The sequence below is a fragment of the Peromyscus californicus genome, unplaced genomic scaffold (assembly GCF_007827085.1).
Source record: "Peromyscus californicus insignis strain IS unplaced genomic scaffold, ASM782708v3 Scaffold_6__1_contigs__length_162567912, whole genome shotgun sequence".
Lineage (NCBI taxonomy): Eukaryota > Metazoa > Chordata > Mammalia > Rodentia > Cricetidae > Peromyscus > Peromyscus californicus.
In genome coordinates this window covers 81,404,189-81,431,059 of record NW_026294584.1, presented here as the reverse complement: position 1 = coordinate 81,431,059, position 26,871 = coordinate 81,404,189, and the positions used below count along the sequence as shown (strand labels likewise).

General features: G+C 40.0%; 1 protein-coding gene across 1 annotated transcript in view; it reads right to left on the bottom strand.

Annotated features, from left to right (window-relative positions):
• Positions 1–632: 632 nt before the first annotated feature.
• Qrfpr (pyroglutamylated RFamide peptide receptor) overlaps positions 633–26,871 on the bottom strand; it is a 73,682-nt gene continuing 47,443 nt past the window's right edge. The window contains exons 2-6 of the mRNA XM_052721792.1: positions 15,678–15,836; positions 9,003–9,064; positions 5,189–5,424; positions 3,674–3,771; positions 633–2,960 (exon numbers count right to left, since the gene is read on the bottom strand). Of these exons, the coding sequence (XP_052577752.1) occupies positions 2,605–2,960; positions 3,674–3,771; positions 5,189–5,424; positions 9,003–9,064; positions 15,678–15,836 (911 nt within the window). The 3' untranslated portion in view covers positions 633–2,604. The remainder of the gene's footprint in view (positions 2,961–3,673; positions 3,772–5,188; positions 5,425–9,002; positions 9,065–15,677; positions 15,837–26,871) is intronic.

The following is a 26,871-nucleotide window of genomic DNA, read 5'->3' as shown; positions in this document are numbered from 1 at the left end:
CAGATGTCAAGGCAGAAGTACATACAACAACGTAAAGAGCAATATGGCATCACCAGAACCTAGCCCTCCTCCAACAGCAAGACCTGAACACCACAATGAAGAAGAAGCAGAAGAAAGTGACCTTAAAAATAGCTTCATGAAGATGCTAGAGGCCTTTAAAGAAAAAATGAAAATTTCGCTTAAAGAAATTGAGGAAAAGACAAACAAAAAAATTAGAAGAAATCAATAAACCCCTTAAAGAAAGCCAAGTAAGCCATGAAAAAGCAATTAAACATGTGAAGGAAATAGTTCAAGATCTTAAAATTGAAATAGAAACAATGAAGAAGACACAAACAGAGGGAATGCTGGAAATAGAAAATCTGAGTAAATGAACAGGAAATGCAGATGCAAGCATAACCAACAGAATACAAGTGGACAGCCATAATTTTAAATATTCACTATTTTCTAGTATCTAAATATGTTAGGCTCAGCTTTGCACTACTTGGGAATTTTTTTGATGTTCAATAATGGAGAAGCTAATAATTGCTGACTCAACATGTTTTCCATGGTCATATTTAGAATAGAAGTCATGAAGATATGGCATCAAGTGATAGGAACCAAAAAGTCAATGATTCAGATTTATTTTAATGTTTGGTGTTTAATGAGCAGCTGCTTTGCAACAGGATAACTAGACACACAGGCAGACAGTTCACAACAGGACCCAAACAATCCAATCCCAAACACATAAACCAGCCTCCCTCTCTTTTATTTGCTAATTTCCCTGTCATATTGGCATTTCCCCTCCCCCAATACCACACATTATTTCATCTTCATCTTTTCTACACGTGCTTCACTGATACACAAACAGTCTGTACCAAGGAGCTGGTGGCCAGAGTTTTTTGGTTCCCAGGTCTTAAAGCTTAAACCGCAAAGCAGCCTCAGTGTTCTTGGCATTTCTGTTAGCAGCTGAAGAGGAATCAAGACTGGAAACTGGAGGCAGAAGAAACATTTAGGCTACAAGGCTATGATTAGGCTTTGAAAATCTTAGAGGCTGGAAGGGAAATGGTGCTATGTTCTGATGGTGGCCTCTGAGTCTGTGATATGTGGGAGTTAGAAGACCAAAGAGAGGGTTTGAGGGAAGAAATCTGGGTCGATAAGTCTATTGAGTATCCTGACCCATCTCTTAGGGGCAGTCCCAAGACAGCAGAATTTCACAGGTAGTGTTTAGTTATACCCTCATCATCCTATTACACTTTATTAAAGAAAGGTTATTCATCTCACTAGTGAAAATAAATGGTTTAATAATACAAATATTTGTATTTTAAACCATCTATACATGCATCTATATAGTTGTGCGTATTTGTATATATGTATAGTGTGTATGTTCCGTCAATACATGAGGTTCCTCAAGCTATTCTTTTGAGTAGAGAAACCAAGCGGATGTATTAGTGACAAGTTGGACAGGGTCAAGACAAGACTCAGAGCAGGAAGAGGGCAAGTAGGGACATGAGCAGGACATTCCTTCAGAAGACAAGAATGCTTTATTCTTCAAAATACTTTTCTAATTGTGTCTAGTTTCCAAAGTGACTTCATGAAGCAGAGCAGGTATCAACTTCAGTTTACACAAGAACAAACAAGAGACAAAAAACAAAAAAACAAAACAAAACAAACAAACAAAAAACAAAACAAAAAAAACAATAAGAGACTTGCCAGTCACCACAGAAATGGTCACCCAGGCTGTGAGAAACTCCAGTCCATGTTCTAGATCGCTAAGCTGTACCCTTGGCTGCTTCTCCATCTTCTTGGGCTTACTGGCTTTGGTACAGGCTTCATTTGCAAAAGAGTTAGTGTAACTTCAACAGTCATGTGTGATGCTCAACTCCTAAATTAGTATTCTAGGAAGAAGATGCATTGTTGATGTTTTCACTCAATTTAGCAATACATAGAAAGTCATATCACATTGACCACACAGACAAAAGTTACTAGCCAAGAATATTGAATTTTATACAAGATTTTTAAAACTCCACTTTAGGGCAGGAGAGATGGTTGCTCTTCCAGGGGACCTGGGTTTGATGCCCAGGATCCATGTAGCAGTTCACAACCATCTGTAACTCCATTTCCAGAAAATTGGATACCCTCTTCTGGCCTCTGTAGGCACCCAGGCATGCATGTGGTACACAGACATATATGCAAATAAGCCACTCATAACACATAAAATAAAAACAAAAAATGTTTAAAAAGTAAAAAAAAAACAAAAAACAAAAAAACTACACCTAGTAATCACAATAATGGCCCAATAAGTTTTCAAAATTGTAGTTCTTATGTATTTTCAATGGAAAAATGTTTTGTCACCATCATTAGCAAGTTTGGTTGTTATTATTTTGGCTTCCTGAGACAGGGTCTCTTGTACCCCAGGTTATCCTAAAACTCATTATGCAGCTGAGGATTACTTTAAACTGATTCCCCTGCCTCAACCTTTCAAGTGCTCGTCAACATTTTTAATATGAAAGCTCTACTTTTTCTCAAAATAATTTTCTTTCCATTACAGTATGACAGGTACTGATTCTGAAGATACTGTTAACAATTAACGTCCCTGTCCACAGCAGAGTTCTCAGAAATTCAGAACTAAAGAGGACAAGATGCCACTTGCGATTTTTTCTTCTTCTCTGGCTGTTCACACCACTTGACATTGACGTTGCTGTCTCCAAATGTTTCTCCTTTGGTCTCTACGGGATTCTCTCTGCCAGCTAACTTTGCTCTCCTCTGCATAGCCATAGCTCCTGAACTTCCATGCCTCCTTGCTGGAGAGAACGTTTCTTTTACTATGCAACAGCAAACTGCAGACTCAAAATTTTTTTTGAAGTTTTCATTCATAAGTGCATAGACAATGGGATTACAGATGGAGTTGAAAAATCCAATTATTTGCACTATGGCAAAAATCATCTTGATTGTGACTTCATCATATTCCTTTTCGAAATTACCTGAAATAAAGCAATACTTTAGAACACTTGTCGACTTTACCAAGAAATAACTGTAAATCTCTATCGTAGGTATTTACAAAGATTTGCACTTGTGCAAGTGTCTAAGGCTGTGAAATGTTCTCATGACCACTTTGAACAAGGCATCTGGTATCTGGATAAACACACCTTTGTAATATGTGCTCATCCATGCAGTGGCTGGTGCCTGGCGTATACTGCAGGATTCAGACTTTCAGCTCAATGACAACAACCTTCACATAAGCACAGTTACCCTTCGTATGTTCTCTTCCATTCCAGAAACAATCGTGTTGAGTCCCAGAGAACACATGAATGATAATTGTTTCTAGACATCTGACTAGACTCCTAGGTACATTCAATTCACAGAGCACAAGCCAAGGTTCTAAACAGAGAAGACTCTCAAGGTGTTTCCCCATGCTAAATAGCTTAGGGAGAGGAGGGGCAAGATAGGAGGAACTCGGAAAAGCTTTTCTTTATCTTTTCTTTTTAATTATTAATGACTTAGTTCTAGTTGTGCACAGTCACCTATCACATGATGACCTGTTGTTCTTTAACACACAAAAGCAATGTTTAGTGTTTGATATTTGATTATTCAAGTGAACAGCAACCAGTGAGAAATCTATGATTTCATGTGTGTTCTAGTAGGAAATGAACTAAAAATTCTCAAAAAAAAAAAAAGGAGTGACAGAGACACTCACTGTATTCAATCATCATGTGAACGATATGGAAAGGCGCCCAGCACACAGCAAAGAGAGCCACCACTGTCACCATCATGATCACAGCTCGCTTCTTCTTCCTAGACCCACAAGGAAACATGGCGTCGGTTGGCTTCGCCTCAGCAAACGTGTCAGAGTGATAGCAAATGCATTACTGTTGGAGCCTACTTCACTTCGCCACACTTTTTCCAAGTGTTGGTGAACTTCCTGAGGCTGTTTGTGGGCAGGTTATTAGCTTTCCCCCATCTTTACAGTCTTCATACTGTACATATCCCTGTGGTAAGTGCTTAGCCTGAGTCTAGAACGCTCCAGAGACTACAGACACACAGTAAGCATGTCTTTCATTTTCCCAATAAATCAGGGGACAGAGGCAGAAACTGGGGAAGAGAGAAGTTTTATTCACAATAGAGTAGCTAATAAATGATCTCTTCTGGGTTTAAAGTTAGTAGTGTCTCTTCAGTGATGTGGATTCCATTCACTCAGTGTGTGTTTAAAGCAGTCCATACCTCTGATAACTAAATATTAGTACTTATAAAATACAGTAAGCCTCAAGGACAGAATTAAAACTTTATAATATAACCAACCAGGGATTCAAGCTGATTTTCTTCATTCCCCAAATATAGATTTACAATTACACAGATCTACACATTTGCTTGGTGCTTTTGGTTTTAAAAGTCCAGATTCAAAGTCTGGCGTTTCAGTCTAGAAACCCTTTCTTCTGGGGAAGTGGTAACCGCTAGGTCTGGGGGTCATCAGCTGTCCTCTGGGGAAGTGGTACCACTAGGTCTGGGGGTGATCAGCTGTCCTCTGGGGAGTGGTACCACTAGATCTGGGGGTTCTCAGCTGCCCTCTGGGGAAGTGGTACCGCTAGGTCTGGAGGTGATCAGCTATCTTTGGACTCCATTGTACAGGCAAAGAAAAGTTTTCTTAACTGGGCACTAGAGGTCACTGCAGACTTGAAGAATTAATGAAATCCCCTCAACTCACTAATCTAGGCAAGGAACTGCTTGTTTTAACAGTCATTCCATATAGATTATGTCATGGGAACTACAAATACAGCAGTAAAGTTTGTCTTGAAATTGATAATAATAAATAAAATGAGATAGCACTGCCTTTGAGTTAAAAAACAAGTATCAATCACAATCATTTAAAATAAGTTGCATTCTGGGGTTTCAAGGGATTTGCATGCCCTGCCAGTATTTTAACATTATTCTCAAGTGGGAAGGACCAAGGGCAGATGTAAATACATGCCCTTGTACATGTGGGGAACTCGGGGTCCTCTGGAGCAAGGTTTTATGCAGATTTCTAATGTTCCTGGCAGTGAGGGTGGAGGACAGTGGGTCTTGACACCACCCCACAGCATCTTGGTTTCAAGTGAGTCCATGCTTTCAAATTGAATCACAAATGATGCTCAGGCTGAATTATCCAGGCAACTGTCCTTTCAGCACAGCTAATATGACAGATTTTAAACTGTGGGGAATAGTTTAATAAACAGACCTGGCAATTTTGAACATTTCTTTTCCATGAATAGTTTGGAGCACCGAGCCATCCCCGACTCTTTTCTTGATCCAAAGCTCGTAACCGATTTTACCATAGAGGATGAGCAGCAGCAGGAGGGGCAGAAGGAAGAGGATGACAAGGATGAAGGTAGTGTAGATTCTCTGGTGCATGGGGCTGCTCCACTCCTCCAAGCAGCAGATGTGTTCTTTCTCATACAGGAAGTCATATTTAACCTTTACAGTAAGAATGATTCGGTTACGAAACACGAAAATCAGCATCCAAAGAGCAGAACTCAGCCGCTCCGGCATCTCAAAGACCTCTCACACAGCCACTGATGAATTTTTGGAATTTGAACCAGCTTTTATAATTAGTTTGTTGTAACTGTAGGTTTTCTCTGGATGACTAAGGCTTTGATTTTGTACTTTGTGATATTTAGATGGAATGTAGGACTGTGTGAGTAATGTTTACTTTTTACCTTTCTCAACTTCTAGTTTGCTGGCCACAAGTTTTAAGCTGATTGAGAGAGTACACATGGAAAAATATTGTGTATCATATGCCCGCCAGTTTAATATTAATTCAACTGATATAGTTGCTTTCTCAGTTTCTGATGAAACAGATTCGGCAAGCACAGTCTTCAATGTAGGAGGAACCTAGCCATATTTCTACCATTATTTCATGTCAGAAACACCAGATTGCAAAGGCAGCTGGTAGCTTTCAAATGCTGAAATGAACAAGATGCTGGATTTAAACTATTACCAATCTGCAGATATTTTTATTGTATTTGTTTAATAATTTGCTGTTCTGAGTCCAGTGGACTCACCTTCCAAGGTCTAAATTCACTGTTCACAACCATGATAGATACTATCGAATGCTAAAAGGCTCCTTTCAGAGACAAAGTAAACATTTAATATATATCCCAAGTCTTATCACTGGGATAGGGACGCAAAGGGGCAAACTTATCAAGTCTCAGTCACTGTGGAGTTCCAGATGACATATTTCTGCTTATAATCCCAGCAAATCTCAACATCAATTCCAAAACGAAGACAATCTGAGTTGTGGTTCAGATTTTATTGATGAGTACAACTAGGAATGATGACACTGAATGAAAACAGATATGAAAATGAAATTATTTCTGACTCCCCATGGGCAGAGCCTCCAAGAGTCAGTGACCACAATGGCCATGTACTGACACATCCTAAATGCTCAGTGCTGAACTGTGATGGCTTCACACTACGCCACAGATAAACAAAGGCTCCCCGAGTGCATCTTAAGATGGATTCACGGCAACCAGTTTCAGATTCTCGTTGTCCTTTTTTATGACGATCGGGAACAAACTCTGAGCCTTGCACACATGCAAGACAAGTGCACTGCCACTGACTGAGTTGCACTCCTCCCCTGATTTTGTTATTTCCACGCAAACGTTTCCCTAGTCTTCCACAGTTTACAGTTGTGGCTGGGGTTGAGTTCTATCTACAGTTGCCCTCTCGTCACTCCCTACTCCAGCTCAAGACAGCCACATCCCTCATCCAAGTCAAACCTTGCTGTGCAGAACAACTCAAACGACTCAGGGCACCAAAGCCACTCTCATCCAGGCATCACAAATCCACTGGGCAGGCCTTCCGCATTCCCCTGTCCAGAGTAAACTTCTAATCAAGACAATCCAGAATTAGGGGAACGTGGCGTTTTGATGAGGTCTGGGGTGCTGTGAATTCACATTTTTATTCACTGAAGAGGGGAAAATAAGGACACTTTATGCTGAATCCTCCCATTTCCATTCCTAAAGATTGTGAGTCAACTCACTCCTGGGAGAGCCCAGAGAAAACAGCAAGAGAGCAAGAGCGTGAAAGGCTGGCTTCGATGCTGCCTATCATCCGGCAACGCGCTTGGACTCTCACACTCAATTGCATTCTCTCTAATGGAGTTTTAAAAATGATTTTGGTCCTGGGATGCACATTAATATGTTTACTTCAAAACTGAAATCTGACTTTTTCCTGACAAGAAGCAAATAGGGTTTGACTGCGTTTAGCAATAAGCATGGCCATTGCCTATTAGATCAGACAGATAACATTTTCTACAAATTAAATGGTTTATATATTTAGAATGGATGATAAGACCTTTTATTAAGAAGATAAATCTGTTTGATTTCTGTGGGCAGGGAAGGAGCTCCAGGATTGAGAACCAGATTTTGTCATTTATAAAACATGCTGCTGAAGGTATGGGTGGCATCATCTTCCGATGATGGCAGTGGCCATGGTGGATGTTGGAACAAGTAATGGGTTGGAGAATGGAGGCACAGGCAAAACCTCAAAGGTGTTATCAGAAACCCCAGACAGAAAGCATCAGCCCTGGGCAGCACCCACACCAGTACCAAGACATTTACTCAGTCCTCTCTCCTCTCTTTATCGCTTCCTGAGAGAGATTCCAAGTGTGTGGAGAGAAGCCTAAAAGCACTTAAGCTAAGGGAAAGACAAGATTTTAAATAACTCCAATTTTAGTGTGTGTGCTGCCAGAGTGAAGAGCACATTTTAAAGTGATCATTATTATGATTTTATGTGACCGTGGCACTAACCCCGGCATCTTATAGCAGAGAAGATACTGTTCTTGTGACTGACAGAAGCCACAAGAATTTTATTATCTGTATGACTGGAAGAGTTGCAGAGCCTGCTCAAAGTTTCATCCATATTTCACTATGAAGTTCTCAGGTGACATTTTCATAGGTGGCAGCAGAATAAAGCCACTTTCTGCTTTCACAGAGGCCAGCTCACTCAGCATATCAGTTACACAAAAAATATTGGGACACTTTTTTAATTTATCCCTGTGTTTTTAGTATTAGGGTGTGCACATGTTGGTAAGCACTCTAACACTGGGACAGCCTCCTCACCCTTTCCTCAATGCACTTTCACCTCAGGCCTCATTTGCAATCCTCGGTGAGGGATATGGCATGCTCAGAAGGATTCAGATCCGCCTAGCTCTATTTAAGGGTACAAAGGAGTATATTGCTTTATAAAGTATATTCCAGGCTCATGATGGATGTTCTATCGTCTTTGAAGACTAATGTCTGTGTTACACTACAAACCATGCTAATGTTCATTCCAGCAGACAGACTAAGCTGTCCACAACCAATATCCTAACCTGTTCTTTTACTGTAAATCCCTACACATGGTGGAAGGACTTCACAAAAGATGTGGGCAAAGAAGAGGGAGAAAATCAAGACCTGGACATGTTTCTAATTCACATTTCAATTAGTTAATGGCTAGGACAACAGGAAAATCAACTAGCAAGGAGACCATTGGTACAGCTTTGAGTGACTTAAAATAAAAGAAAGTCAGCCAGGTAGTGGTGGCACACATCTTTAATCCCAGCATTCGGGAGACAGAGACAGGCGGATCTCTGAGTTCAAGGCCAGCAGGTCTACAGAGTGAATTCCAGGGTGTCCAGGACTACACAGAAAAATGCTGTCTCAGAAAATAATAATAATAGTAATAATAATGATGATGATGACAATCATGATAATAAATAAAGTCAAAACAGTCACCAAACTCTCATGTAACAAGACTGGGATATTCTAGGAAAAACACATTAAGCTAAGAAAATGGAGAGAAGGTCATTTTGGAACTTACTTTTTGGTAATTTTAACTTTAAATATTAACAGTGCAGTATCCAGTAGATTTAAATAACAGAAGAGAATTTTAAAACATCATTTGATTTCAGTGAAATGCGTGAGGTTATATACATTCACCATAATATTCTCAAAGGAAGGAGAATGAACATAGGGAAGAGGGTTGAGAAAATATCTCGGCTCTGAGTCTACCTCAAGTCGCTGCACATGCCACATGGGTGATCCTATGATGATGGCCACCAGCCACACCACACCTGCAAAAATAAGACAGTTATCAAAATGCAACATAGCTCGGATAACTACATGCGTGCTTAACTCTCTAATCATAAAGATACCTAGCCCCTTTGCTCCCATCTTCTCTGCTATGGGGTAGAGCAAATATCCCCTCAAAGGATCTCTGCCCTTCCTCTGCTTTTGAAAGCAGTGTTTTTTATGGTCATCCTAATTGTATGTGTATGCGTGTGTGTGTGTGTGTGTGTGTGTGTGTGTGTGTGTGTGTGTGTGTGTGTACACACATGTGTGTGTGCTCTCCCATATGTGTGAGGATCCTAGAGAAGAACATCAGAAAGTCATGCTCTAGCACTTTCCACTGTATTGCATTGAGACAGAGTCTCTCACTGAGGCTGGAGCTCACAATTGTCAGCTAGACTGGCTGGCCAACACACCCCAGTAATCCTCCTGTCTCCCAATCCCCCAGTGCTGGGGTTACAGACATTTCTGGCCATGCCTGTCTTTTTATGTGGGTATCGGGTCCTTGTGTTTGCACAGCAAACACTCTTACCCACTGAGCCATCTTCCCAGCCCCTACATTTTTAAGTGTTAAAAACTCGTTTATATGACTGAATTGCCTAGAAGGTAAAAATCCAAATTCTATAGCAACAGCCTGATAATATGCTCATTTCCCCCCTTTCACCAGTGAATGTCTTCCCACCTAGACCCTACTGGGGAAGAATGTTCATTTCCATTCTTACATCCCAGAATGCCCGGTCCTGCTCTACATCATATTTGTACCTTGTGTGGGCCTTTCTGTCATCACTGTCCATCTGTGGACTGCTGTGGGATGGTCTGTATGTCAAGTGTGTTGCTGATTGGTCAATAAATAAATCACTGATTAGCCAGTGGTCAGGCAGGAAGTATAGGCGGGACAAGGAGGAGAATAAAGCTGGGAAGTGGAAGACTGAGTCAGAGTCACTACCAGGCTCCACGATGACAAACAGCATGTGAAGATGCCGGTAAGCCACGAGCCACGTGGCAAGGTATAGATTTATAGAAATGTATTAATTTAAGCTATAAGAACAGTTAGCAAGAAGCCTGCCACGGCCATACAGTTTGTAAGCAATATAAGTCTCTGCGTTTACTTGGTCGGGACTGAGCAGCTGTGGGACTGGCAGGTGAGAGAGATTTGTCCTGACTGTGGGCCAGGCAGGAAAACTCTAGCTACAGTGGACTTGTTTCCAGGATACTGCAGAAGGCACCTTCCCTAGGTGACTTGAAGATTGCTGTCATTTCTAAATGAACTCTGCTTTAGTGATTCTGTACCTACCCTTAGTCATGTCTTCTCAACTTCCCCTGAAATGCTCGAGGACAAGGACAATCCTCTTTTCATTTCTCCAAATGAGAATCTAAGGAAAATTCTCAGCCCTTAGTAGGAACTGATCTATGTTTGTTGGACCAATGAATAACTTCTTAAACATTTAAATTTATTTATGTGTATGGATATTTTGTCTGCATGTACGCCTGTATGCCATGTACGTGTCTGATGCCCAAGGAGTCCAGGAGAAGATATCAGTTCCCCTTAGACTAGCATTAAAGTCAGTTATGAGCCACCATGTGGGTGTTGTTAATCAAACCCCACTCCTCTGGAAGAACAGCCAGTGCTTTTAACCACTGAGACATCACTGCATCCCTGAAAAGAAAAACTTTTAAACATATTACAGACCATCTTCTACCATTTCTTCTTCAAGTTTAAAATGCATATATCATTTTAAAAGATTTACTTTTATTATTTTTTTTTGGTTTTTATTTATGTATATGTGTATACATCTGTGTGAGTGAATTCCACATGTGTGCAGGTATCTATGGAGGCCAGAAGAGGGTGTCAGATTCCTTGGTGCTAGAGTTACAGGCCATTCAACTTAGATGGAATGGACATCAGGTCCTCTCAAAGAGCAGTATTTTTCCTTTTCTGATGAGCAATCTCTTTAACCCCCAAAACATTTATCTTTATATTAATTTTAAAGTTAACATTCAAGAAAGTGGGTTTCATTATGGCCCTTCCATTATTTGGGCCTAGTTGTCATTATACATTAGTTCCACTGCCCAACTGCTCTCCCCAGTATTCTAACCATCCCAGCTGGTTCCCTCCCACCCCCAGTAGTCATCCATTCTGCTTCCGTGTTGACTTGGAGCCCTTCAGGTATATGAATACAGATGAGTGCCTTAGCTGGGGCACATGGGAACTCTTTTCTTGAGAAATCTCCAGACTAATTTCCCTGCTGATGGCAGTTTCACACCCCATAGCAGTGATGTGCTCCTCATGTTTTATCTCATATGTAGACACTAGAAACTAGAAAATTGTGTGTGTGAGAGAGAGACAGAGAAACAGAAACACACACACACACACACACACACAGAGAGAGAGAGAGAGAGAGAGAGAGAGAGAGAGAGAGAGAGAGAGAGAGAGAGAACCTGAAAAGGTGGCCATGAAAGGAAAAAGGAAATTAACATAATGATTAAATCATACATTCATTTTCATTCAAATGTCAGACTTAATTTTCTTATGAATGAAAAAAATTCAACTTGCAAATGCACCATGTATCTTTATCCTTTCATATGTTGATGGGTTTCTGGGTTATTCCCATTTTCTATTTATTGTGAATGAAAACAATAATTATGGATGCATGCTCGTGGGTATTGACTTGGAGCCCTTCAAGTATATAGAATATAGCCAAGTATCACAGCTGGTGCACATGGTAACTCTATATCATGGTAGCTCTATTTGAATGGTAGCTCTTTCTACATAGTAGCTCTATTTTCTCGAGAAAGCTCCAGACTGATTTCCCTAGCAGCTACAGTTTCACACCCCACAGCAGTGATGTGTTTCTTCACCCATGTCCTCATCAGCACTTGTTGCATTTTTTTCTCATTATGATGGCCATTCTGAGTGGAATGGAATCTCAAGCAATTCAAATTTGTATTTTCTTCATGGCTAAGGATGGTGAATACCTTTTCAAGTATCTATTTGCCACTTGTGTTGATTTTTGGAGGGAACTGTTTATTGGGTTCTTTAGCCCATTAATTGATTGGGTAACTTTTCTAATGTTTAAATTTTGCAGTTCTTTATATGTTCTAGATATTAATCTCACCTGATGTGTACTTGGCAAAGGTTTTTTCCCCATCCTGCAGGCTGCCCTGCAGACTCGGCTGATTGTTATTTTATGTAACCACATTGGTCAGTTCTTGGGAATATTTTATAATATGTCAAAGTGGTTTACTGTGTTTTCCTCCAGAACTTTCTAAGTTCCAGCATTTACACTTACTTCTTTAATCCATTTTTAATTGATTTTTGAACAATGTGAGAGATACATAACTAGTCTCACTCTTGCACATTGAGAAACCACTTTTCACAACACCTTTTGTTAAAGAAGCTGTCTTTCCTCTAATGCATGTTTTTGACAGGTGGCTGGAGTGAGTGAGATGGCTCAGCGAGGAAAGGTGCTTGCTGTTGAACCTGATGACCTGAGTATGAGCCCTAAAGCCCACACAGTGGAAGGAGAGAACCGGTTCCTGCAAACGGTCCTCAGATCTTCACACATTGGTTGTAGCGTGTGCACACATGAGCATGCATATGTTTATATACACATACACATACAAATTGATAAAGTGTAATGAAATAAATTAAATGTAACAAAAATTTAATTAAGTGGCTGTAGCTGTGTGGATTTTATCTGAGTCTTCTGTGCCTTGTCAACTACATGCCTGGCTTTCTGCATACACTAGGCTGCTTTCCTATGTGTCTCTGTAATATAATTTGAAGTCAGGTATTGAGTTACCTGTATGGCTCTTGTTTACTCAGGGTTATTTTCACTATTCAGGTCATTTGTGAATGTAAATTTTAACACTGCTTTTTCTAGTTCTCTGAAAAATGTCAGTGGGATTTTGATGGAAATTGTATCAAATTTGTGGATTGCTTTTGATAACATAAGCCACTTTCACAATATTAACTCCATCAATGAACGAGTACAGGGAGGGGGACTTGCCCACTTCTAGTGTCTCCTTCAGTGTCTCCCTTCAGCATCCTAAAGTTTTCATTCTAGGGGTCTTTCACGTCCTTGGTCAGGTTTATTCCAAGATATTTTACATTTCTTGAACCTACTGTGAAAGGAGTATTTTCACTATGATTTCTTTCTTGCAAAGTTTGTTATTTGTGTGTAGAGAAGCTACTGGGTTTTGTCGTCATCTTACTCAGAAATCTCAAAATAAAGGTATCTTGAGCACTAGTATATGGCACCATTTACTTATTTAGAAAATGGGTATTAATAAAGCAAACACAGATAAACAAAAAACATAGCATTCTTTCCAAGCTTCCTGTCCTTTGTGAGTTTTTTTGTTTTTTTTTTTTGTTTTTTTTTTTTTTTTTTTTTTTTTTAGAGAAATCAATTCTGTACCACTGGCAAAGGAAAAAAATTGATTAACTACTAAAGGCCATTTCAGTCTATGAATCTTAGCAGGATAAGAAGGGCATAAACTTCTTTTTGTTCTTTCTTTACTAGTTTGCTATTACTTAGAAAACAAGGTATTACTTGCAGCTTCAAGGAACTAAGACTCAAGCCATGATTGGGGCACACTGGAAAGACATACACAAATTAACATTACCCACTGAATATCGCCATGATTCAATGATCCAAGACTACTCTAAGGGCTTACAAGTCTTTCCATATGTCTCTGCCTCCACATCAATACATGCATTTATTCTCTCTGGTTGCATAGTGTTATCTTATATCCAATCATGTTTCCAACCTTGCAAATTCTGGAGGGGTTGAGTCTCATTGGATTAAGCTCATAACCAACTCTACTGGGTCCTGGCCCTTCCAAATAGGAAGGTTAGGGTTAGAAGAGCATTACAGATACACTTTGTTACATTATCAGGATGAGAAAGCCTGGAAGTTTCCCCCAGCGTAAACCTGGAGTCTAGGCAGTTTCAGGCAGAAGGCACAGAGTCAGTGACTGACAGGGATGGTCCATGTGTTAAAGTGACAGGGAGATGTCAGGAAAGAGTGCACACCAGCCCACATGGTTTCAAACATTGGTGCCTTCCCTGAATTATTTTAATTGGAACAGCTTTAACTGCTTGTTACAATCATATGACATTGAGATTCACCCCTATTTCTCCTCTTTTTTAATAGCCTTCCTTCTCCATGTACTCCTTACTTTTAAACTCTCTCCACACCTATACATTGTTTTTATATTGGAAAGTTGTTAATTAACAGAAGCTCAGAGATATTTGAGTTCTTTTTAGAGAAGATATGACATAAATGTCATAGTAACTGATGAATTCTTTTCCCTATCGATTTGTCTGCTCACTTCCAACTGCTTAAAAATAAATTTGATATTGCAAAGACTTTAGGAGTACTTTCTAGAATTGTACATTCCTATACTGGGTACATTCCTATAACAAAAATATCTGCTTATTCCTTTCTCATGAATATTAGCAAAGTTTCTCTCCTTCAATGTCATGTGAGCTGTGCACTGTACCTCTGTGTATTTAACTATGACAGATTCAAACAATGATGTACATCACGTTTTCACCCTCTGTGAATAGAAAATTCTTCCATTCTGCTGTGCTAGCCTTCAGGACACTTCCTGAACTCTGCTGTTTGTCCCGACATATTCACTGGGGACAGTTACAGTAAGCTGAACATGCAGCATCTTCAGAAATTAAATATGAAAAGGGAAGAATTTGCCTTTGTCAGGCATCTCCAGGTCTCTCCTTAGCTCCCAAGGACCCTGTGACCTTTGTAACAGATACAGAATACCTGGCATTTTTCAGGAAAGTAGTTTGTTTTTCTGCCTTCTTAAAAAACACCTTCTTGGATCTCTGACAAAATCCACGTGCCCTTGTAAGCTTAGAGACTACCTCAGAGTAGCAGCCTCCTAGTCTATTGAATGCTAATGTGGCAAGTCCCTCATGTGTTATTATTGGTTAGGCCCGTGTGATGCTTCCAAGTTTAGGGTTTAAGCTGAAAAATACTCAAAATGATACATTTTCAAGATTGAGACAGAAAGGAGAGAACCAACGGGGTATATGCAAAAGACTGAACCCATCAAATCACATGCTAATGCTTACACATTGTGAGAAGCTACTCTTAAAAGTGCACAGGTATGGTTTGTTCTGTAATGAGAAATGGCATTAGCATAGAGTTGGCAAACCTGGTGGTCGTATCTAGTATTACACTTTGCATCTGAAATGCCCATTAAAGATGCCCAATTAAGGGCTTGGTTGTCAGCTGATGAATGTGAGAAGCGAGGGCTCTAACTTCAAAGGCAGATTAGTCCATTGATAAACTTGAGTTGAATGGTCTATTAGGAAGTGGGTCTGGATGGAAGGTTTAAGTCATTGAGTATTTGATTCTAAAAGGCATTCTTGTCTCTAGACCATTGCTTTCTGTCCCCCTGCCTCCTGTCTAGCATGAGGTAAGCCACCCAAGTCTCGTACAAACTCCCCATCACCTGCTCTGCCTCACCACACAAGGGTCCAGAAACAACATATCCAAGAGACCATGGACTGAACCAGTGAGCAAAGATAAATATTGTTTGAGTTCCTCAACTCAGATGCTTTGTCACAGTGACACAAAGTGACAAACATACCTAGCATTGTGAAAGCCCTTTGATTGGTGTACTGCCGCTTCATTTTAAAAGGATGGACAAGTCCCTGATGCCTTTCCATGGCAATGCAGGTCATAGTGAGGATTTCTGTCACAATGGCAGTGCACTGGACAAACGGGACCATCTTGCAAATGAAGGCACCTATAGCACAAAAAAGAAAAAATATATATGTGAAAAACAATATGGTATTCAGTCTGTCTCTCTTTAACTGTCATGGTTAATTAATTCTGAGCCTCTACTCAAAGCTTCATAATTATAACTATGTAACAGACACAAAATAACTGAAGAAGTGTGTTGTGAGCTTATGTTTTCTTTCTCTGATTGATTTTAATGCTCTAAATGCCAAGCAAGTACGCATACTAAAACAACGAGAGAACAAATCTGTACCTAGCTACTGACAACAGGCAGGAAGAGGTCCATGTGAGTAGGTAGAGATGGTGGAACATATCTGCTATCCTATCATTCAACAGATAAACGCAAAAGGATCCAGAGAGTTTGAGTCCAGTCTGGGTTACATAGTGAAATCTAAATCAACCTAGGTTGTATAGTGAAACTCTGACTCAAAAATAAAACAAAGGACCATAGCAAAAATGACTCTTGTTCAGGCAAGGGTAAAGTATGACGTGGTCTTAGAGTCTGAGCTGCTGGGTCATAGGTTTCATCGCCTTTAGCTTCTCTGTGAAATCATAACAAGGAAATAACTGCTGTCAGAGTCCCAAAGTGCAGCTTTTATTTTTTATTTTCCTTTGGATCTCTGCCCAAAGCTTTATATAAGTACTCTATCATCATCCTTTCAACTGACTGTACTTTCTCTAGTATGGCCGGCTAAAATGCTACACTGTGAACACACTCACTGCATTTGGTTTGTTTGATAATTTTAAATATTTGACTATGTTGCTGTACATGCTAGAATCTAACATGTTTAGATGTTTATCTGCTTTTTCTGGCTCTTCACCATTTGAATCATAAGACCTGTTCTGATATGCCTGTTATTCATGGTGTCTATCATGGCTATTCTTGGTTGTCAGCTTAACTGCATATGGAATTAAGAAATGAGAGACCTTTACTTAATTTGAAGGAGGAAGATCCACTTCTAATCCAGAGTTTTTGAGCTGGGAAAAGACACATTTTTAAACCAGATCTAATCTGGACCACATCTTCTCCTGGAAGCCAATATAAGGACATAGAAGAAGGAAGCTTTTGCTCTTTGCCTGCTTGCTCTTGCCTTGCTAGCTAGTCCATTTCTTCAGTGGCAGTAGAGTCTAATTCTTCCTGAGTATACTGAAGACCACCTGAGACATCAAGCCTTGTGGACTGAGCAACTATTAGATTCTTGGACTTTCTATGCACAGCAAGTCGTTGTTGAATTAGCTGAATCACAGCCAGTAAGTCATTCCAATAAATCCTCTTTTGACATATATAGAGAGATTCATTCTATAAGTTCTATTACTCTAGAGAATCCTGAGTAATATAGCACCTGGCCTTCCCATCCCTTTCATATTAATTATTCCTTGCTATCAGAGAAGCACCAGCTCAGGGCATTGACCGGAGAGGTTCTGTAATCCAAATTCATACGCTACCAATTCTGTTTCTCTGAATAACACTGAATTCATGTAGTCACCTTCACAATGAGCCCAACCCACTGTAACAACAGTACTTTTAAAATATTTTCCCAATTCTTTGAAAATTTCTTACAAATTCTTCTCATCCCCTTGCAAAAACACTCTGCCAAGCTGTGCAAAACACCTCCATGGTAGTCTCCTTCCTTGCACACAGCCACCTGAGGCCTTTGCATGGCATTTCTTTCTCCTTGAAATGTTCCTTCTAAAATAACTTCCACACATAGTTCACAGAAATCTCTGTTCAAGTGTCATTATGAAGATTAATTCTGTATGTCAGGTTGACTGGGATAATGAATGTCTTAAACAGCTGCTGAAGCACTATTTCTGACTGTATCCGTGGATGTGTTTCTGAAAGAAATTAACCTTTTGATAAGTGAACCAAATAAAGATCTTCTCTCTCTCCAATGTGGATAGCAGCATCTAACCTGCTGAGTGCTCAAATGAAAAGCAAGGCAGAAGAAGGCAAACCTGCCCCCTGAGACATGTTTCCCCCAACCCTGGACATCAGGTCCCAAAGCCCTTGGGTTTGTACTGTAACTATACCACCAGGTTTCTTGAGCCTCTAGCTTACAGAAAGCAGGCAATGGGAGAAGCCAGCCTGAATAAGAGTGAGCATGCCCCTCAAAAATAAAACTCTCTGTATATTTCTTTATATGCCCTGTTGATTCTGTTTCTCTGGATAACATTGGATTCATGCAGCCGTGTTCATAATGAGGCCAACCCATCTTAACAACAGTTTTTTTTCTTTTAATTTTATAACTTGCTGAGAATGTCTTAGACTATACTTATTCACAGTCACCCAACCCCTCCTTACAGACATTCTTCACTTTCCTACATCCCCCAACTCCCTCCTTGTCCTCTTTAAAAAAGAACCCACTAGGATCAGTTTGTGCTGCCATATACTCCTGGGTATGTGGTCTTCAGCTGGAGCATGGTTGACCTACCAGGGGCTGCACCTCTAAAGAAACCTGGCTCTCTTTTCCTCAGAAGCCAACAATGGTCCACAGCTCCCCAGTTAGGGGTGGGGTGGGGTGTCAGCAACTCCTCTCTCCACGAATTCTTCTATTCCCTGTTCCAGGTTACCAAGTCCCAACTCTGTTCAAAGTTAAGTTCCTCCTTTGTTCCAGATTACAGGCTAGACGTCAATTTTGCTATCAATGTTTTAAATGTTTCTGTATTTGGACACCTATTCACCTGTTAGTGAATTAACTTACCTCCAATCCTGTTTAGAGTGTGATATATGAATAAAGCAGTAAACTTGTAAACTCATTTTTGGGTTTGTTTTGTCTTTTCATGTGAATTCAAGAGTGAAGCGGTTCTGCTGTGTGCAAAAGTCACTGTATCAACTCAATCCTCACTGATCTCTCTGGCTCTTACCATCTTTCTTCCCCCTATTTTTCAATGATCCTTAAGCCTTCAGGGGGAAGAGTATGGTATAGATATCCCATTTGTGGCTAAGCATGCCTCTGATGTTTATTCTCTGTATTTTGACCAGTTGCAAGTTTCTGTGTTAACCACCATTCAGTATACAAAGAAAATGCTCTGATGAAATCTCAGAACTGGACTAATCTATGGGTCAACATGAATTTAGAGGGCAGTTTGATATGGTATCCACTTAGCAGAATAACAGTGGTAGGATGACCCTGTGAGCTCCCCAACCATGGGTTCTTATTTACAGTACCAGAAATGAAATCCAACCAGAGAGCAGTGGGTTATCTCCATAATAATTGTGCTACGGTTGAAGCCGTGAACATATGTTGTCATGCTGGCCATTAACAATGGAATTTTTAATGAAACTCTGTCCCATTCCAGTGACATCTCCTCTCATTCTTTTAAAAATCTTTTGCCATCTTTTAATGTTATATAGATGCATGTGAATAAATGGATGATACATATATTTTTATTTGTTTGTTTTATTATTTATTGAAAAAGTCTCTACTCCTAGTAGAAGGATATGTATTGATTTTATCCACTGATGTAGTCCTAATATTTAGAACAGCTCAATAAGCATTCCAGTCGAGGACAATGACTACAAGGAGCTCTCAATGTGCAAAGGCATCCCATTCAGTGTGGGAAGTTCTGATTGAAGAATGTGTTTTTTAGTTCTTCCTAGTTTTGCTTTCAAAGTCTCAGAAAAAAAACCAGAAATCTTTTCTGAAATAATGTACTTGGCTCCTCACATACTTCTGTCATTTCTAAATGGCTCAAATGTTCCTCATTTGATACACTTTTCAGACCTTTCAACTCACTAAACCATTAAACTCAAGCTAGAGACAGCCAGGGCAGAAACCGGGAGACTTTCTTGTCTCAACCCTAGCCACCCTCATCTGTTATTAGATTATGTCAATCTTTTGTGCTGGACTTTCCACATTATTGACTTCTGAGGAAGCTGAAATCAAATTGAAATAAATTGGGTCCACTGAGTAGAAGCTTTTGCTAATTTACTCCTCTCTGAAGACTAAGGAAACAAAGACCTGTAAAGGTAACTCTAGATATCACTTCTTTCCTCATTCTTGTTGGAACTCTAAATGACAACCTAAGAGCCAACCCTACTCACTTCTATTCTTTGTTACAGGTTCCCAAATCCCAACTCTGTTCAAAGCTAAGATCCTCCCTTGTTCCTGACTACAGGTTAGAAGTCAATTTTACTATCAATGTTTTAAATGTTTGTGTATTTCCACCTATTCACCTGTTAGTGAATTAACTTGCCTCCAATCCTGTTTAGAGTGTGATATATGAATAAAGCAGTAAACTTGTAAATGCATTTTTTGGTTCATTTTGTCTTTTCAAGACAGGGTTTCTCTGTGTATCCCTGGCTATCCTGGAACTCACACTGTAGACCAGGCTGGCCTTGAACTTAGAGATCCACCTGCCTCTGCCTCCCCAGTGCTGGGATTAAAGGCATGCACCACCGCTACTGCTGCTGCCACCACTGCCTAGCTGTAAACCCATTTTTAAGGATAATTTGATCAAACTTTTTTCTACTCCTTTGATAAAATCGTTTATAAAAATTTTGAGACAGTTCAAGGGAAAAAGAACAACCAGGTGACATCTCTTATAAACACATTAATTATTGATGTGTTTTAGGAATAACTACCCAAATAAATCAGAATCTTAGTTGCAGTGTACCTCATTATAAATACATTCATTTTATCCATCATACTAAGGCGAAGACTAAGACGGGTAACTGACAATTTCCTGAAACTAGGATGTACTCTGATCCTGACTTACATGAATCGCTACCCTGAAAAGTTCATCCTTTATAAAAAGGCATTAGTAATATTTATCTGCCGTTGAACCCACATATTTCATAGACTGCTACAAAACACCCAGTACAGGATGTGTTCTTTCATGAACCACAGCTCTGCACCATGGGCAGGCTGGGTTTTGAGCCTTAACTAGGGAAGAGCAGGCAAGTGTAGTGAGATTCAGCTGTGTTTGGAAAGAATGTGACAGAGATAGAAGGGGCTTTGAGGTGGTGTGGTTGTATGCAAACTAACAGATCTCTACTTTGTATTACCACTCACCTCTGATCACTCTTGGATCTTGTCTGTTTAGGGTCCATTACTCCATCTTTATGCTGATCTCATAGACCTCCAAAATATCTTCCGGTATATCCCCTTAAGCTCTTTTGTTATCAACTGTTGTTTGAAATAAACTAAACCCACTTGATATGATATTTTTGCTACATTTTGGTCTGCAAGACAGATTTCCTCAAATGTAACAAACTAGGGTTGTTATTCCTTATCTGTATTCTATTCACTGTAAGATAGGACAGAACTACCATTCCAGTTTGACCTCATTCTACTACATCTGACTCTCAGATAAAAATAACAACATCACCTATTGAGTTAGTAATAAATATCCTGATTTACTATTTACTACTTCCTGATTCCACATGAAACTCATACATACTCATTTCCCCAAACGTGAACCTCTTGTTCCCACTGAGAATGGTATCTAGTATGCTATTGAGCAGTCCACCTCCTCACTTTTCACACAATAATATAAACCAAAAGAAAAGGTCATTATCTTTAAGTCTAATTCTTGAAAGTTGAAAACAATTAGGATAGTATCTTCTATTCACTGTAGTATAAGTATGATTTTAGAGAGGATCCAGGTAGAAAAGGCAGGTTTGGAAGAAGAGTAGCCATCTGTAGACAAGAGTTAAACCATTGAGAAGATGGTATAATGTTCCATAATTGCATCATGACTCTCTGTGATGTAGTGAAAAAAAAACACACAACTAGGCATTTGTGAGCTTTTCAATGTTTTAGTGTGTGTGTGTGTGTGTGTGTGTGTGTGTGTGTGTGTGTGTGCGCGTGTGCGCGCGTGTGCGCATGCTGTTAGAATTTTCCAGTCTTCACTATGGAGATATGGATTCACAAACCTCCACCGGTAAACACACAAACACACACACACACACACACACACACACACACACACACACACACACACGAGAGGGGATCAGAAGAAATGTGTTAGTTCCCCTGGAGTTGGAGTTACAGGCTGTTGTGAACTGCCAGATGTGGGTATGGGAGTCGAACTCATATCTTCTGAAAGAGCAGCAAGTGCTCTCAATTGGTGAGCCATCCCTCCAGTCCCCACATTTGCAGTTTTGAACAAGGAAAGACTGCTCTGTATCAGCACTGTATGCAATAATAGCCCATCAGAATATAGCACAGTCTGGCAGGTGAATACTTTATTTTCCTATTCCAAATGAGCAAACATATTCACAAGTCACACACCTTTGTCTAAATACATCCTTAAGTTTCTAATTTTGTTCAGATTTGCCAAATTCTGAACCTTATTCATTCTGCTGAATTATATGCTATAGAAGAAAAGTAGGGAACAAGTCAAATATAGTCTAAATCAGCATTGCAACCTTTGCAAGCTGTAGTGGAGAGCCAAAGGAGGCCTAACTATGCATCAGCTGGAAAGCCCCTCTTGAGACCACTCCTTCTGGTAGTTTTCAATTACTCTCCCAAGGTGTGTGGTGTTCTGCAGGGGGGGGGGTGTTGTTGCTGCAGCCAGGAAGGAAGAGGAGTTAAGACCAAGGCAGACGAGGAGAGGAGCCCCAAGCTCTAGCACTGCCTCAGCTGGGACAGTTCTAATTGGACCTGGCTTCATTATGTGAGTGAGCTGCCTGTTTAAAGAGAATGTTATAAATCCCCAAAGTGAGCCTGTACAACAGACATTGGGAGATCATGACAATTTAAACCAATGGTTCTCTTCCTAATTCTGTGACCCTATAAGACAGTTCCCCATGTCATGGTAACCCCTACCATAAAATTATTCATTGCTGTTTCATAACTGTAGTTTTGCTACTGTTATGAATCATAATGTAAATATCTTATATGTAAACCCTGAGGGGTTGTGACCCAAGGGTTGAGAACTGCTGGCTTAAACTATTCACAGCAAAGACATGTTTTTTTTAAAGTAAATGTTTTTTTAAAAACATGAGCTGCCTGCCTCTTCTTGGCCTCAACCATCTTGATATAATTATCTTGTGACTTATGAACTTTTGCTAATGCTCTGTTGATGTAGGAGGAGATGAAGAAATGCTTTGTCACAGGAAGGAAACCTTCCTGGAGGACAAAACAGAAGGCATGAGAGGAGGCCAGAAGGCCTGGACTTCTGCAGAGAAAATCCTCTAGTTTCCCGGAACCACAAAGAGAAATAACAGGCTACCACAGAAAACTTGTGGGTGAAAATGAGCTACAGAAGTAGGGATGTTTCCTGAATTCGTGGAAGGGAACAGAAGCTGACCTGCTGGCTTTGAGAGGATACATATGCTGAGTGAAAAGAGAGCAAGATGAAGTAAGACATCAGAGAAAAGAGAAGTGAGACTCAAACTGGGCAAGGAGAGGTGGCGTGTAGAGCAGAGTTCCAGATGTGACACCCTGCTCATGACTCAACCCGTGTCTCACCTTCCTAGGTGCTACCTGTTGTGTGGAGAGATGCTCAACTCACATGCACACAGCCATTGAAGATGGCTGCATTTGTATCGTGATGCCTATAGTAAAATAATTGTTTGCAGTGTGACCATTACTGTGACAGATATTCTTAGGTTTATTTTTCACTTTCTCTTTATTACTTGAAATGAGACTAGTATTCATATGCAGTTGTAAAAAATACATATGGAGAACTCATAAAAATATCACATAAGTGGAGTCATTAGTAATGATGACATTCAGGAAATCCCTTAGACTCACAGAAGTCATTGCAATTTTGAATAGATTGTTTCTTTGCGTTACTGAATAGTATCCCACAGTGCATCTGTGCATAGTTTGTATAACACTAGTCACTGAAGAAGATCAGGAAATATTCCAGTTTTTATTACAAATAAATCCATTTTGAAACTAACATACATTTTCTGGTGTGAATATAAGTTTTCACTTATTTAAGATCAATATCCCAAACCTATTTCTAACCTTTTTAGTGACTGTGTTACTTCGTTTTAAGAAAAGCTGCTGCAGCTTTTACACAGTGAATACATCACCATGTATTCTTTTGTTTATTTCTTGGTTTATTTTTGAGACTGTATCTCTCCTTTCTGTTTTCTCCCTGCAAACCCTCCCATACACTCGCCCCTGTTCTCCTCCAAATCCATGGCCTCTCTTTTCATCAGTTGTTATTGCAAGCATATGCGTATTTATCTAAACATATATATTCCCAGGTATCACCTGTTGAGTTTATACAATGTTACTTGTATGTATGTTTTCAGGGCTGACCATTTGGCACTGAACAACCAATTGGTGTACTCTTTCCTAGGGAGGGCCACCTCTCCTGCTCACTGCTTTCCTCAGTTGCCTATAGTACTTTCTGTAGGGTTGAGGTCTTGTGGGCTTCTCCCTATACACATGGCATGTTCATTGATATCCTATTCATTTCCCATTTGAGTGGCCATGTTGGTGAGGTTTTTTTTGTTGTAGCTTCTGTTATTCCTAGGGTACACAGTATCATAGCAAATTCCCTGAACCTCTGGCTCTTACAATCTTTTCACCACCTCTTCCACAATTTTTCCTGAGCCTAAAGGGTGGGAGTTTTTTTCTAGATGTATCCACTGGGACTGGCTCCACAACTCTGCCTATTGATTGGTTGTGGTTTTCTGTAGTAGTCTCACTGTGTTACAACCAGACATTCTGTGATGAAGGATGAAGACTACATTTGCCTGTGGGTATAAGGACAAATGTTCATAGATTGTTGTTATGGATTATGCTGGTTTAATAAGTTAGTGGTTGTAGATTCCCTTCCGACAATCATGATTTTACTAGCACTGATTTGTAGGTAGGTTTTCAGTACCAGGCATGATATCCCTCTTGTTGAGTTTGTCTTAAGTGCAATCATAGAGCTGTTGGTTGCTGCCAAGGTATGTGTGCCACTACTGTACCTGTAGGGTTACTGAACCATGCTGGTCATTGATATGGCTCATAGATGTTATACCTGTGTAGGACTATTGGCGCTTTCTTCCTTTGGAAGCTTGCATGATACCTACTGGTACCATTAAAGATAGTCCTCAAGAGGAGGCTTTGAACTCAATTTCAGGGCCTCTGGGCCCTGTTTCGGAAGTGCATGAAATCCTTACCAACAGGGACTTACCTTCCACCTCTGTGGAGCATCCAAGGGCAATAGCAATACCCTGTAATGTTTTGAGAGTCTCTTGGACAACCCTGACCAACAACTCAACAGCGGGCTTCTCATGCCTGGATTGAGGCTTTTGATAAATGAACTTTAGTTATCAGAGGGAGCACTGTCAGCCCAAATGGGAAATTTTCATTTAAAATACGTATGTATATTTATACACCAATTTGTGTGTATTATAGATATTTTATGTAGATGGTTAATAGTATGGTTCCTTGTGAGTTTTTCAGATAACCTTACTGTTATCTTGCCCTCCTCCATCCTTCTTCTGTATTTATTTCCCTCCCTCTCCGTAATTAGAGCCCCCTCTTTTTTCCACAAATCAGATCACTTGCACCATGCTATTTCCCCACCATGCGATTACACCCCACCTCTAAAACCCACAATGGTCGCTTTTGACTTTCCTGGGTTCTGTAGTTATTCCGATTACATACTCACATCAGAAGATTTGTAGCTAGGAACTTTAGATTGGAGGTAACATGAGACATTTGTCTTTCTGGGTCTGAGTTACCTCACTCAATATAATCATTTCTAGTTCCATTCGTTGTATACAGATTTTGTTATTTAATTTTTCTTTATAGATGAATAGAATTCCATTTCGTATATTGCAATATTTTTATTGAAAATAACTTTTTCATATAGTACATATTCTGATCATGGTTTGTCATTTCCTCCCAGATCCTCCCCACCTCAACACCCATCAACTCTATGCCTTCTTTCTCTCTTTCTTTAGAAAACAAAGGGGCCAATTAAAAAAAAAGACAAACCAGAATTAAAACAAAGCAAAGAAAAACAAAACAAAAGCCAAAGAAAATCATAAGAAATATAGACACACACATACACACACACACACACACACACACACACACACACACACACACACACCATAAAGAAACATAAAATTGGAAACTATAATAGATAAACAAAAGACAAGCAAAGTTAAAGAAAAAACTCAAACAAAGCATTGAGAGACAAAACATTTCAAAACATGCCATAAAGTTTGTTTTGGGTCTGTCATTTGCTGCTGGTCATGAGGCATGCCCTTAAGTATGGTTTATATTCCCAGTGAGACTTCACTGGAGAAAACTAGTTTTCCTTTGTGAGTGGTTATCAATTGGAGGTAGCTTCTGGGCTAGGGATGGGGGCATGTGTCTACTTCCCCTCCCAGCACTGGGAACACGTACTGAATAGTTTTATGTCAACTTGACACAAGCTAACTTCATCTGAGAGGAGGGAACCTCAATTAAGAAAATGCCGCCATAAGATCTGTTTGTAGGCAGGCCTGTAAGGCAGCTCTTAATTAGTGATTGATCGGGGAGGGCTTAACCCATTTGTGGGGGGTGCCTTCTCTAGGCTTATGATCCTCAGTTCTATAAGAAAAGCAGGATGGGCACGCCATGAGGAGCAATGCAACACCCCTCCATAGCTCCTGCATCAGTTTCTGCCTCCTGGTTCCTGCCCTGTTTGAGTTCCTGTCCTGACTTCCTTTGATGATAAACAGTGCTATGGAAATGTTTCATCCTCAAGTTATTTTTGGTCATGGTGTTTCAGTGCAACAATATGAGCCCTAATTAAGACATACCCCTGTGCAGGCCTGTGCATGCTTCCACAGTCTCTGTGAATTCATATGTGTGTCAGTTCTGTTGTGTCTGGAAGGCACTGTTTCCTTGTGGTCTTCCATCCCTACTGGCTCTTTCAATCTCTGGGCTTCCTCTTTGACAGAGTTCCCTGAGTTCCAAGAGGAGAGAGTTGATGAAGACATCCCACTTAGGAGTGAATGTTTCAAGGTCTCTCACTCTCTGCACATTGTCCCATTGTGGGTCTCTGTATTAGTTCCCATATTCTGCAGAAGATAGCTTCTCTGATGACAGCTGAGCAAAGCTCTAATCTATGGGTATAACACAATGTTG